We start from the raw sequence: 15,210 nt of genomic DNA, 5'->3' as shown, positions 1-15,210 counted from the left end.
AATTAAAGGATGAACTAGGGGTGGGTAGTGTGGGTTGGGAAATACAAACACACTAACTTCTGCTTATTAGCTGCCTTACTGACTATTTAAAACACAGACACAAACACACTAAATAATATACCCCAATAGGTTACTTCTCCCCAATACTTTTTAAAAATTTCCCAAGTAGAACTTATTGATTCCTTTCAGCCACCAGCAAGGTGATCCTCTCCTCTCAGTGCTCCCACTGTCAGACGGATTATGCACAGTAATCCCTTTATTGCTCACTCGGTTCAGGTATGGAGGAAGGCGGGAAAATATTTGGATAGGGTGCAGGATGATTTATCTCCTGTTATGCCCTTGGCCAAGAATCCATATCTATCATATTGTTCCTTCTACATAGTTATGGCTAATTGGCAGGTTTCTGGCCTGCGCTATGTGTGACAGCTGTGGAAGTGGGGGTGATTTCGGGAGTTTGGGAATTTGGTTGCTGAATACCAAATCGAGCAGAAGACTTTACTGTATTTGCCTGCAGTTAAAACTTTCTTTGCATAAATTGAAAGGGGACAAGTGGGCACCTAGAATCCCGAACTCAGTAGAGTGTTTTGTGAGTGACCCTGCTATTGCTGAGAGGGCTGGAGCTCGTATCTATAAGGCTATTACAGACTCTCTTGAGATTCCAGGGAAAATTTCCTCTACAAATCAAAAATGGAATGAAGAGTTGCAGCTCTCGCTGGATGAATTGGACTGGGATGTGGTCTGACTGGCTGCACATTGTGTCCATGTGTGCAAAGAGGGTTGATCTTCTGGTTAAGTTATTACATAGAGTATGTCGTCACTTGACCTTTTTTTACTACCTTCTCTTGCCTGGTTTCCCCATTGTATTGGCGTGGGTGTGGGATTAATGGCACATACCTGCATGTTTGGTGGACGTGTCCTCTTGTACTAGCTTTCTGGGGGGGATGTGTAGCGAGAGGTTAGGTTGATCTGTAAAATACACTTTTCATTAATGCCCAGGCCTGGGGCTACTGAGTTATTGGCAGGACATGGAAACTAATGTAAATGGTCAAGACAAAGTGTTGAGTAATCATTGTATTCATGCAGCTCGGCATACTATTGCATTGGTATGGAAAGGGGGACCCATTTGCCTGAGATTTCTCTGATAGAAAAGATCACACATTCATTATGAGGAAAACTGGACAAATAAAATGTGGGGAAAGTACTGGGCTTATTTGAAGCAATAGATTTCATCTGTGGGAGTGGAGGGAGGGGAGCTGTAGGATACCTGTCTTTGGTCTGATGTACCGCTTGCCTGGATAAGCCCAGAACGTTGTGACCTCTGAGTTATTGGCTGTTCATTTGACAAAAACTGTATTGCTTGTTCAAGTGTGTATTGTCTGTTAAATAAAGTATAATAAACAAACAAAAAGAAATGCCATACTGGGGCAGAGCAAAGGTCCATCAAGCCCAGCAGCCTTTCTCCCACAATGGCCAATCCAGGTCATAAGTACCTGGTAGGATCCCAACGAATAAGTCCAAACCTTCTTGCTCATAACCAGGATAAGCGGTGGCTTTAGTAAGTCTACATGGCTAATAATGTTGTATGGATTTTTTTTCATCCAGGCACTTGTCTCAACCCTCTTTAAACTCAGCTACGCTAACTGCTTTCACCACCAGTTCTGGCAACAAACTCCACTGTTTAATAGTGCATTGAGTGAAAAAAAATACTTTCTCTGATTTGTTTTAAAAGTAGCTTTGTGGCGTGTCCCCTAGTCCTAGTACTATTGGAAAGGATAAATAACGTCCCTATTTACCCATCCCACCCCAGCCATGATTCGGGTGACCTCTGTCATATCTCCTCCTGGCAATCCCTTCTCCAGGCTGACGAGCTCTGGTCTCTTTTGCTTTTCCTCACTAGGGAGCCTTTCCATCCTCCTTAACAGAACTGCTCTGTGGTGTCGTCTCCTTTTTAGAAGTGGGAAGGCTGATTAAGCTGTAATGTTTAGCTTAGTTATAACTGGGCAGCTTCTTGCTTTCTTTCTAGCAAACCTATTGTTTATTTTTGTCTTTGCTCTCCCCCCATTCTTTGTGGACTAATGGAAGTCATTGTTTAATGTAACTTTACTTTCTACCTTGACGTTAATTGGTTTCCCCTCAGTTACATTGTAAACCGGTACGATAAGACCTAGTCTTGAGCATCGGTATAGTAAAAGAAATTAAATAAATAAATAAATAATAAATAAATAAGTCTGTTGATAAAAGGTTTTCTTCTGTTATTAATTTTTTTTGGGGGGGGGGGGGTGTTGTGTATTTATTTTTTTATTTCTGATACAGTTTCCTTTTCTGTACAAGTGGGGTTATTTTCCTAGATATATTATTTGAAGAATTGAATAAATATAGAGGGTACTATTTAACCACTGGCTAGTTTGTAACGTGGGAAATTCAGTGGGCACAGCCACATCATTGAATGTATCCAACTATCTTAAAATTATCCAGATCTGACTAATCCTGAATATCAGAGTTAGCTGGCTAAGGTATCCAACTTAACTCCATCCCAGAGCACCCTGTCAACCGACTAAATTAATAGATAATGAGATATCCAGCTCAAATGTAGCCGGATGTGCCCAAAATATTCCAAAGTTGGCATTTAGCTGGATAACTCAAAAGTTATTCAGCTAAAATCCACTGAATATAGATCCAATACAGTTTAAAAATTGTCACTAATTGAGTTTAAAAAGAAACTCATAGAAGTGGAGCCTCCAAACTCATAGAAGCAGCCTCCAAAAGACATGCAAAACAAGACCCTTAAAAATAAATGTTGGAGGTTATTAATGCATTTGAAATTATGTGCACTCGTGGTTCGTCTTCTTTCCAGTCTTATTCTGTGTGATATCTCGTTCATTTTACCTGCCAGTTACCTTGTTTCTACATATCATTAATCACGTTAGTATTTAAAATTTGTAACATTTCTCTGAATGATTTAAATCTTTCTGGTAAACCTTTTTCAACCTATTGTGAATATTAACTTTAGTTTTCTCTTCAGGATGCAGGTGTGCTTATGTAGTTGGGGGAGGGGAGGAGGGAAGACAGTGTTTTATGAAAATTGATTTCTTTCTGTAGTCTTTGTTACCTTGATGGATATGAGTAATTCTTGTTCTTTTTTTTTGTTTGTTTTACTCTAACGGGGGGTTAGATTAAACCCCCCCCCCCCCACACACACACACACACACACACACGCAGAGTACAGATATCCAGGTCTTAATGATATACATCACCCTGTCAATTTCTGTTTGTATTTTAATAGTCACTGTGGTTTAATCAGTATAAGAAGTCTCTTGCGACCTACATGAGATCACTTGGAGGAGATGAGGGGCTAGACCTAACGCAGGATATGAAACCCCCCAAAAGCTTATATATTGAAGTAAGTGTAATATTACAAAAATAACTATTCTACAAAATAAAAAAATCTGAGAACCATTTTTTTCTTAAAAATCTAATTTAAAAAAAAATGCATATTGTGTTATGTAAATCATGTAAAGAAAAGTTTGTATTTGTCATTTTTTTTTGTTTTATAATCATTTGTTTTCTGTTACTGACCCTACAAGATCTACTTTATAAAACAATAAGCCACATTTTTCCCTGCTTTAGTTATACATTATCTTATTCCCCTCTGACTAGAAGAAAAGGCTACAATTAGGAAACAAGGCTTGGTAGCTCTGGGAGTTTTGATTTTAGGACTTTGTTAATGTTTGAATTCATATAATAAACAGTGAGAGTTTGGCAATGGTATGTGAACAGAGTGAAGCTTTAGTAACCCTTCCCACAGTAGCAAATCAACCTAACTGTGGGGTCGATATAAGAAAATAGGCATTAAAAAAAACAATTTTTAGTGCAAACTGTTAACTACCATATTAAAAGTTAACATCACTACCAATGTAGTAAGCTGCTAATAAACAAACAAGGATCCACTCTAACATTCACTGAATGATGATAATTGGTTAAGGGTTGACGATCATAATATGGCGGGACACTGACCATTCATTATATCACACAATATTTAGAGTGAGTGCCAAAGTATAATCAATGGTCTGCCTTAAATATACAATTATTTTATACAAATAAAAATCTTATCTTTTTGAAGTTCCGAGAACATTTTTTAGTGGTAATCAAGATTACTGTGTTGAGTCGGCATTGAAGTAATCCAAACGGCCGGACATTGCGTACAGCATTCCGAAAAGCTACATCTGCATCAAAGGCACAAAAGGTTAAGAGAGAGTTAAACATTTAAAAACTGGACACGTGAAAACATCAGTCAGAGAAGCAAAATATCTTAAAAACGTCTAGTGACATCAGGATATCAGACATCCTTGATATGAAAAAACAGACAAAAGCATTGAGAGCATAAAATATCTTAAACAAAACAGTATCTATGTATAGTGATCAGTGTCCTAGGGGTAAAGGCAGTGAACCCGCTGAGGATTACCATATTTAAACACCCGATAGCAAGAAAGAATGCACCAATCAAAACATAGCTGTGTAAAGAATACAATACATACATTTTGCAGCTATAATGTATACCACTCTATGGATTCATTCAGACCATAGGGACTTATCATATTCAAAGAAAATATCTAATACTGCTCCCTGCGATCTAATAATGAGATATCGCCCCCTCGGCGAGGATGGAAGTATTGAGTGTAAAATTGTAAGATCCTCAAACAAGTGTTAGTGACAATTTTTAACTATAGGAGCAGTGATTTTATGGGTATTAATGCAACTCTTATGCTCTATGAATATTATGGGCCAGATTTTAAATCTTACCGCGCGGGGTACATTTGTTCGCGCTACCCGGCTTTTATAATATGTGCGCGCTGCCGCATGCATGTTATAAAATCCAGGGTCGGCGCACGCTTGTGCACACTTCTGCACACTTGTGCACCTTGCGTGCGCCGAGCCTGAGGGGAGCCCCGATGGCTTTCCCCGTTCCCTCCAAGGCCGCTCCGAAATCGGAGCGACCTTGGAGGGAACTTTTCTTTCGGTTCCCCTCACCTTATTTTCTTTTTTACGCCTGCCTCTTGCAGGCGTATCTTGCGCCGGCCGGCTGCTGTGCCGAAGGACTCAGGACCGCCACTGCCCCGCCCCTTTTTCAAAGCTCCTGGACATACGCACGTCCCGGGGCTTGTACGCGCCACCAAGCCTATGCAAAATAGGCTCCGCGTGCGCAGGGGTCGGTTTTCGGGGGTTACGCGCGTAACCCTTTGAAAATCTACCCCTATATGAATAGGGCGACTTGTGTGACCAATGTATAACAGCTGACATGGGCATTGAATAATATAGATCACATTTCTCATTGAGCGGTCAGAGTAAATTCTGTGATGAACCTTGTAGCCAGAGGAGGGATGCGACCATATTGTGCCTGTAATTGCTGAATCACACATGGAACCACAAGTAAAATGACCCGTCTGTCTCGTGGAATCTGTATTTGGAATTGGTAATGCCGCTTGGTCAACATGTACTCTGATGTTCCGACCACATCTATATGTGATACGAGATGGTGAAGGGCAAGTATGTGCCAGTGAAATGACCTCATGTGCCCAGTTAGAGTACTGTAAAACACTAGTGAGTTCTTCCATCTCTGAGTGGAATTTATATTGCAATAGTTGAAATTGGTCTGAAAATTTTGCTCATAATTATAACTTCCTGGTAGCTTTCTTGGGATAACCTCTTGCATGAAAGTGCTGTTTAAGATCTTGTGAACAATCCTTGAATTCAGAATCTTCCGAGCAAATCCTTCTTAATCTGAAAAATTGGCTGGCTGACAGTCCAGTTTTGAAAGAATGGGGGTGGTGACTTTGAAATCACAGTGGAGTGGAGGAGTAGTGAACTGGTTAGTGCAGCAGACTACAAACCAAGGAAAGCAGGGTTCAAATCCCACTGCTGCTCCTTGTGACCTTGGGCAAGTCCATGTACTCTCCATTGCCTCAGGTACAACCTTAAGGCTCGATTTAAAAAAAAAAACCAGCGCACATTAAAACAGGGATATACGTGCGTGGCCTGGACGTGCGCGCGCCACATTGATTTTCAAAGGCCCACGGCCACATGCGTATCTCCCGGTATACGCCGAAGAAAGGGTTAGAGAAAAAAGGTCTGGGGCATGGGCGGACTGGGACAGCGCCGTTAGGCACCGGCCCACAAAACCTGCTACTGCTCCGGAGAGCAGGTAAGTATTAAAACAAAAAAAAAACAAAGCTGGGTTTTAGGGGTCGGGGCGGATAGGGGAAAAGGGAGGCAAGTTAGGGGGTTTAGGAAGTTCCCTCCCAGTCTAGTCCTTCATTTTTCATATGACATGGCATAGAAGACGAACTAAGGTCCTTTCATCAATGGCTCAATACAAGAAACAGCACTCTGATTTAGAACTGTGAGCAGATTTCCTGTCTAGATGATATGATCCATAAGCAGGGTTCTTCCATCTTCACTTCATTAGATTATTCCATTCTATGGATTTACGGTATATTTATTTATGTATATTTTGCTTTTTGGCATTTCAAAGCAGATTACATTTAAGTACTGTAGATATTTCCCTATCCCCAGAGGGCTTACAGTCAGGGACGGTAACTTTTAAACCTGTGTGCGGTTCCAGGCACACACACATGAACGTGCTGATTTTATAATAGGTTCCCTCCCAGTCCACTCTTTTTTATTGGAGCGGACTGGGAGGGACCTGAGGAAAGGGCCTAATTTCTTCCCCTTACACGCGTAACTCGGCACTTGTGCACACATGCACATGCTGAGATAAAATCGGGCACGCATGTGCATGCAGGTAGCGGATTTTATAACATGCGTTTTCAGTGCCACTTTGGCCTAGGGGTCCTGGATCCAGGGCCGGTGGAAGCACTAGGTGAACTAGGCCTGGGCCTAGGGCGCCAAGTATTAGGGGGTGCCGCGAGCAGTGGTATCCCGAGGGGAGCCAATGCCCCCGGGCGCAGGGAGGCTCATGCGGCCGCCGGTGGACCTCATCCCACTGGCGGCTGAGCAGCGACACATAGCAGGCAGAAGGCAAGGTCGTGGTGGAGCTCACGTCACCACGACCCAAAGAAAAAAGTTGCGTTTAAACGTCAAGTGCTCCTCCTCCTTCCTGCCTGCGTGGCCCCGGAAGAAAACATAGCCGGAGCCGCATGGGCAGGAAGGAGGAGGAGCATCAGCCGCGTGCAGAAGAGGAGCAGCGCTTACGGGCCGCCGCAAATCCCAAATCGCAGCGGCCCAAGAAGAGGAAGAGGCCCAGTAGCAGGGCCGCAGTGGATACCACATTGCAGCGGGCGGCCCGAGAAAATCAGGGCCGCTGCAGAGCCCATCCTGCGGCAACCCGTGAAGAAGATGCCCAGAGGTGAGAGAGAGGCTGAGGATCTGTAGAGTGTGTGTATGTGTGCGTGTATGAGATGAGTTGAGAGATTGTATGTGAGAGTGAGTTGAGAGACTGTGTGGGAGTGAGGACCTGAATGTTTGCAGAGACAGCATGTGAGGAGCCTCTGTGTGTGTGTGAGAGAGCCAGCATGTGAGGAGCCTCTGTGTGTGTGAGAGAGACAGCATGTGACAGTGAGAGCCTGTGCTTGAGCAAGACAGCATGTGGGAGTGAGAGAGAGCCTGTGTGTGTGAGTCAGACAGCATGTCTCAGTTAGAGACTGGGTGTATGAATGATTGTATGAGAGCGAGCATGTGGGAGTGAGAGCCTGTGCTTGAGCAAGACAGAATGTGGGAGTGAGAGAGAGCCTGTGTGTGTGAGACTCGGACAGCATGTGCCAGTGAGAGACTGTGTGTATGAATGATTGTATGAGAGAGAGCATGTGACAGTGAGAGCCTGTGTGAGAGAGAAAGCAAGTGAGAATGAGAACTTGACTGTGTGTTTGAGGGAAGAAGATGGAGAGAAAAGAAATAGAAAAAAAGACAATATAAAAGGAATTGGCAAAAAAATGAGACAGGGAAGGTGGAAAAGAAAAGCTTGTGACCAACCGATTAGAAAAGTAAGATCAGACAGCAAAGGTAAAAAAAATAATTACTTTTTAGTGATTGGCACATGTAATCTTTGGGAATGTGCAAGAATAGCACTTTCTCTATGCGGATCTCACAATGTACGAGAACAGCATGGAGGAAGTAGAAGCCCACGGGGCCTGCACAGAGGAGGCAGCAGAATGGGCTTCAGTGTCAGTAGCAGCAATCGGCACCTCCCCAATAGCCATGCGGCAGCAGTGACAGTGGCAGCAGAGGAATGAGAGAGATTCTGAGGTTACTGGCAAAAGAAAGAGAGGGGGGTCTGCCTTTAGTGTGTGCATGTGTATGAATGGGACTCTGCCTGGGGGTGTATGTGTGTGAATGCATGGGTGACTGCCTGGGGGTGTATGTGTGAGAATGAATGTGTGCATGCCTGGGGGTCAGTGTGTGTGTGAGAATGACTGACTGGGAGCTTGCCTGTATGTGAAGGTGCCAGTGAGTGTGAGAGCATGAGTGTGTATGAGAAAATCCAGGGGAGTAAGAATTTGGGGGGGGGGGGGGGGGTGGAGGAGGAGAGAGTTTCTTAGAGCCTGAGAGTGTGTCAGTGTCTGTGAGAGCAAGAGGTTATGGTGGGTATAAGAGCATGTGTATGTATGTGACAGTGTATGTGTGAGAGAGAATGGACATGTGAGTATGTGTGAGAGAGAGAGGATAACCTCCTAATCCTTGACAATATCAGGGTGACTGGAAATCAAGAGCTCCCACAGAAGGGGACAGCAGGGGCTTTTTAAAATCCTTATTAGTCTTAATTATTGGATGTTATTTGATATATGTGCTGTTTTGAAATATTTTATTGGTGTTTGGGAAATTGTAAAAAATGTATATGATTTTAATTAATAGAAATTCTATTTCTAATTATGGTTTTCTATTTATTATGGTTTTACTATTATAACTGATGCTTTATATTTCTTGATTTTATTTGTTTTATGAGGAATGGTGCTTCTGGTTTTTCCATTGTTAATACACAGAGTCTGATTTCTGGGGGTTTCCATTTCAGTTTTTGTCTAATTTGTGCTCCTTTATTTTGTATTCTGTATTTGGTGAGGGTCTGTCTCTGCTCTGTATGACCATGATGAGAGATTCTGCTAGCATGTAGTGTCTGTATAGAGATCTATGGCAATCGGGTTTGTTTTGTTTCCTCAGTAGGTGGTGTATTGTTATTCTAGGACCCAGTGTAATATTTACCCTTGCTTATTCACAGGTAGGGTTATTGTTGTTTTGAGTCCTTGGTGTTATTACTGTTATGTTACGATGGGATTGCAGTATAGATTTTGAGTGTCTTTTTTGCGGGGTTTTGTGTTAGTTCATAATGTGTCTGGCAATGGAAGGTGTTTGTGCTGCTGTTAGTGTGAGGTGACACCAGAATTTGAAAATATCTTTTAGTATGATGAGCTGTAAGGGAAACATCCAAGCTCCATTGTTTGGGGGAATTTCAGTGGATGCACAGATTTACAGAACTGGAGGTGCAGGATTTATATTGACATTCTGTCCCTTCCTATATATTCCAGACTTCACTCTCATAGCCATATAGAATTAGTTGAATTGAGGCTATCAAATAATTTTATAGTAGTTTTACTAGAAGGGTGAAACTGGCCACCTTTTTAAAATTACGCAGAAGACCCTTTGAACTTTATTAACACTTTTTTTTTGTAACCAATTTTAAAGCAGGATCCATGCTATAGAGGTGGGTGTGATGAAGAAATGTCATTTTGGCTCCCCCCCCCAAAAAAAGATTCTTCTGTCTAGAGACGCCACTGATTTTCTGTGACCTTAAGCATTAGTACAAGAAGGATTACGGGGGGATGCTGGAGAGGCACACAAATGCATTAGCCCCCGGGCGCCGGAGACCCTTGGTGCACCACTGGGTGTGAGCCATATGGGGCCGCAAGTTGGCAGCAAGGAGGAGTAGAGATTTGGCGGGCCGCGAGCAGTGCCCAACCTGCTCGCGATCCAGAAAACCACACAGTCAGCGGGCGTGATCGAGAACGATGTAGAAGTCGGGGCCGAGACGGGGGGGGGGGGGCGCCTAGGGCACCTAATCCCCTTGCACCGGCCCTGCCTGGATCAGAGGCTTTCTGATTTTTAACACTGAAGTTTTAATTTCAATGTTAGAGTTGTGAGTTAAACTTAACTTTACCTCTAGCTCTTTACCTTTAACTGATTGAGTCTACACTTTTTACCAATAAAGTGGAGGATTACTTTTAAAGTTATTATGTTGGCGTTTAAATCCATTAACGAATTAGCTTCCCCTAGCACGAATATAATATAATATTGAAATCTTATCAAACATCCTGGTGTTTAAGGTCTTCATTCCAACATCTTCTGGTTGTACCTTCACCTAGAAATATTAAACTCAATGAGACGAGAAAGAGGCTTTTCTTGGTTCGGGGCCAGTGTTATGGAACGTGCTGCCTCTAGACCTAAAAGAAGAGATATTGATACTAAGATTTAGAAAACATCTAAAGGCTCATTTGTTTTTCCAGGCATATGCTGAGGACGAAACTCTGTCAAATTAAATGAATAAGCCTAGAGTATTGTGATAAACTGGGTTTCAGGTTTGGGATCTAAGTTAAATTGCTGAGTAAATGTAAATTTAATGAATGCTATTAGGGTGTTTATATTATTTTAATGTTTTTTTAGTTCTGCTGATTTTGTCTTTCTAAAGAGTTTATTATGAATGCATTTATATTGAACCAATTGGAATTTTGGATATGTGGAATATAAATATCTACTAGATAAGGGAGCCCTGACTGACGTGCCGCAAATGCGCAGTAGAGAGCAGCTCTACCGCGCATGCGCAGGCGAGCACGTCGGCCAGAGTGCCCGGAAAAAAAATGGCGCTGGGTCGCTAGGAGCAGGAGCAGCGGAGACGACGAGCAGGAGCGGGAGGAGCAGTAGCAGCAGCGGCGACGACGAGCAGGAGCGGGAGGAGCAGTAGCAGCGTGCGCGAGGGAGGTTGGGACAGCCCCCGTTATTGGTTGTAGATGAGCTGAAAGGGGAGGGGAATGAGAGAGGGGGAGGGAGGAGAGAGTGAGCTGAGGGGAGGGAGGAGAGAGTGAGGGGGGAGGGAGGAGGGGGGGAAGGTGAGAGGGAGGGAGAATAGAGGGGAGAGAGGGGAGGGGGGAGGGAGGGAGAATGAGGGGGAGGGAGTGGGAAGGAAATGGACAGAAAAATGTTTTTTAAATGTAGCCCGTTGTTACGGGCTTAACGGCTAGTTTTAAATAAATAAACACCGAAGTTTAAAATTCACTGTTAAAAGCAGAAGTATATAATACTAAATTTTTAGTGTGCTTTTTTATATAGTTAGTAGTTTGTACTTTGTCTGCTAAAAAAAAAATTGCATATAAGTGCACACTTTCATTTAGTGCACTTAGGGTAATTTTATAATTCTATATGTTAGAGTAAAGTCTGCACTTACCTTTTATGTGCAGTTAATCTGTGCATGTACTGGGCCAGCTAACTTGCACAAAGTTATACCTGTTCTTCGGACCACATAGCTTATGTGGGTAAAGTTATGTACAAAAGAAGTAATTTTCAAAGAAGTTATGCGTGTAAATGTAACATACTGTCATTGCAATTTTCAAAATCCATTTACATGCATAAAGTGCACTTCAGGTGTACAACCTATTGACAGTTCCGTGGCATATACCATTGCAAATTTCAAAAGCCCTCTTATACGGGTAAAGTGCATTTACACATGTAAAACCCAGTTTTAAGCATGTAAATGCTTCTGAAAATCAAGTTCATACTTTTTTTTTTTCAATTTAATCTTTATTGAACATTTTCACTTTATATATTCAAATTTCACATTTCTGTGCATAAACATAACGTTTAGGAATAATATTCATTCCAAACACACAAATTCCTATTGTCTCACTAAACCAAATAATATGAGGGCTGAGTATTAATAAAACAAACAACCAATATCTAGTCTATGAGAGAAGAAGCTGCTTCTACTGTTTTATTATCTACCTTCTCTACTACTGGCAAAGTTTTACCCAAAATTACCTCACTTTTGTCTTTCAAAAAAGATTCTAGGTGTGAAGGTTCCATAAACACATACTTTTTTCCCTGAAAATTAATAAAGCATTTACTGGGATATTTCAAATAAAAAGATGCTCCTAATTCTAAAGTTTTATTTTTCAGGGAAAGAAATTTTTTTTCTCCTTGCCTGAGTTAGCTTGGATACATCGGGAAATACGTACACCTTCTGCCCGCAGAATAATGTATCTTTATTTTTAAAGAACTTATCAAGAATTAATTCTTTATCCTTTTCTAAAACAAGGAAACAAATAATGTTGCCCTTTTTATTTATCAAATCCAAGGAATCTCTCCCAGGTGCACTACTTATTTGGACCGGGAAATAATAAATGTTTGATATCAGAGGTATCTCCTCACACGCTAAATTTTCCCTTATATATTTAGAAAACATCTCATAAGGTGAGATTAATCTAGGGGTTGGAAAATTTATAAAGCGTAAATTCATACTTTTTAAAAATAAAACATTATGTGATAAGTTCCAACTCTCTCTCCAGAACACTTCCCTCCAGGTTGTATAAAACTGCCTGCGTAACTGGGTTACATGCATATTTTTATGCTCACAGAGTCCCGGCTTATTTTCTAACAAACATGTGTCTAAAACACAGTTTTATGCACAGAAATGGCTTTCAAATTCATCCCTTAATCATTGGGGCATGGCATACTTTTTTGTACACTAAACCTTGATATTAAATTGGAAATTATTGTAGTGCACCAAAAAGTGCGCTAGCCTGTCTTTAAAAAGTGCGCACTTTATTACGTACATTTGCCCTTATGTGAGGCCACTACAACCCCTGTGTCATTTTCTTAACCTGTTGCTGAGAAAATGACATAGGGGTTGAATAACAAAGGGGTGAATAACAGAGAATTCTCCTCCTCCTCGCACTAATGCCTGCTACAATCTTTTCTGTCTTTTCTCTTTGATGGGTCACATTGCATTCTATATTACTCCCAGAAAGGAAGCTAGGGGAAGATGGCAGATTGCAGTAGGTGCTAGCGCTGGAGTCAAAAACCAAGTTCTTCAGACTTAGCACCTGTAGAGAAAAGCCACCACACATGCCAGAATCTTTAAAAGTGCTTCCTGAGATAGATGGGTAAAATCCTAACTCTCAGTAAAATTCTAAGTTAGTCTAGTCTGCGGAGATGTAATGTTTTAAACAGCAATGGCAGAGCAAAATTCATTCTAAAAAGCAGACATTAATACAGCGGTATCAGTATTGTTAGACAGCTGTAGAAATAATGCCATCTAGTGGCAAAAGACCCATTCTGTAATCACTCATTCAATGTGAGGGTAATTTCATAACAGCCCATGTAAGGCTTAAGTCTCCGTGCAGAAAGTACACGCAGACTTCACCTGAATTTTGAAAGCGAATATACACACATAAGTCCACTTTTAAAATTATTGAGAGAATGTGGAATCCAGTGTGACATACACGCACTCATTTATGCCTACTTGGGAATGGGTGTACACGTGCACATTTATGCGCATACTTTCGAAAATCGAAAGTACATGTGTAAATGGTTTGCCTGCCCCTGGAAACTTCTCTTTCAAGTTCATATTAAAGCATATACAAAATCACTTCCACACGTACTTTTTACGTACAAAGTCAAAAGACCCCCGAGGCAATTTTTTTAAAAGCTCATTTACACGCATAAAACCATGTTTTATGCACCTACGTGCTCTAGAAAATCAAGCCCCACATCAGCTTTTCCCTGTACATATCCAGATCATTCCAGACTCCTGGGTTTTGCCTCCCTGCCAGCAGATGGTGACAGAGAAAGTTTCACTAACACTGTACATAACCCAGTGTGCCACCTGCAGTCCCTCAGTATTTCTGTGTCTCCAGCAGTTGGTAGATGGTGCAAAACCTGCAGTCTGGAGAGAAAAAAAAAATTAAAAGACAAAATTTCTGGATCCTCCCAGGGGTTGTGAGGTCCTGGTGGGGCCATCCTCCCTGATTTGAGGTGAATGAGCAGGGGGTTGGTGACCCTTCTGACATGTCAGTCCGAAGGTCCATGGGGTGGACATCTGGTGGTCCAGATCCCTCATCTCCCATGAGACAGAGGTGGTATGTGCTAGCAGTTCTACGCTGCAAGTCCAGTGGTGCAGGGAAATATCTCTTTTATACGGTTTGTCTTGGGCTGGGTTGCTAAATTCTGGTGAAAAGAGACTGATATAGCCAGTGGTCTGGCTCTTTTCTGATCAGCCATGCTGCCTGCGCTCCTGGAACCTGAACCTCTGCACCAAAGGAAAGTAATGGTTTCTATGTATCTTTATTTGTTCTCAGAGAGTAAAAAAAAAAGAGAGAGAACAAGGAATCTGTGCAGCAACGGGGTTCCAGGGGAGGAAGCTACTTTAGCAGCTTCCGGAGCTCAGCAAAGAGGTTTTTCAGCAACTGCTGTACCAATACAACTTTATGCAGCCCATCCTAGGTCAGTGATGGAAGAGGTCCTGTTACTTGTGCCCCCTCCATTAACAAGAACCCTCATTCCATCAAGGTTGCTAGCAGAAGGTCTTTATTTGGAAACACCAGATCTGATATGTTTCATAGTTCCACTATAAACCTCCTATTCAGGTGCAAGAATCTGTCCTTGTCTCTGAAGAGGAAGTTCCATTGCCCACACCAGGTCAGTGGACACATCAGTCACTTGACCAGATTGCAAGTTTGGTGAGAAATTTCTTTACCTCTGACCAAGGAGACGTAAGGAACTATCCAAGCTCTCCTCTCCACCATTATTACAGTGATTCTTCAGATTGGAGTCCCAATCTTGCTTGTCAACCTGAGTATAGTCTCAGAATCCTTAATTTGGAGTTCTTTATCATCCCACTCGCTTGCAGCGGAGTCCAGTCGATCAGGGAATATCTCCTCAGAGGCAACCAGAAGAACTTCCGTCCCCTTCGTCATTGGAATCCTGGATAAGTGAGCCCATACATAGAAACATAGAAATGACAGCAGAAGAAGACCAAATGGCCCATCCAGTCTGCCCAGCAAGCTTCACACATTTTTTTCTCTCATACTTATCTGTTTCTCTTAGCTCTTGGTTCTATTTCCCTTCCACCCCCCCCTTTAATGTAGAGAGCAGTGATGGAGCTGCATCCAAGTGAAATATCTAGCTTGATTAGTTAGGGGTAGTAGCCGCCGCAAT

General features: G+C 42.1%; 1 protein-coding gene across 4 annotated transcripts in view; it reads left to right on the top strand.

Annotated features, from left to right (window-relative positions):
- The window catches only part of GINS1 (GINS complex subunit 1), a 64,672-nt gene that overhangs the window by 29,438 nt on the left and 20,024 nt on the right, over positions 1–15,210 (top strand). For all 4 annotated transcript variants that reach the window (XM_029594499.1, XM_029594496.1, XM_029594498.1 and 1 more), the window contains one exon: positions 3,284–3,400. In XM_029594499.1, coding sequence (XP_029450359.1) covers positions 3,284–3,400 — 117 coding nt within the window. The remainder of the gene's footprint in view (positions 1–3,283; positions 3,401–15,210) is intronic.

This window comes from Rhinatrema bivittatum, chromosome 3 (genome assembly GCF_901001135.1).
Source record: "Rhinatrema bivittatum chromosome 3, aRhiBiv1.1, whole genome shotgun sequence".
Classification (NCBI taxonomy): domain Eukaryota; kingdom Metazoa; phylum Chordata; class Amphibia; order Gymnophiona; family Rhinatrematidae; genus Rhinatrema; species Rhinatrema bivittatum.
The sequence above is the reverse complement of the archived record's forward strand: the minus strand, read 5'-3'. Positions and strand labels throughout refer to the sequence as shown.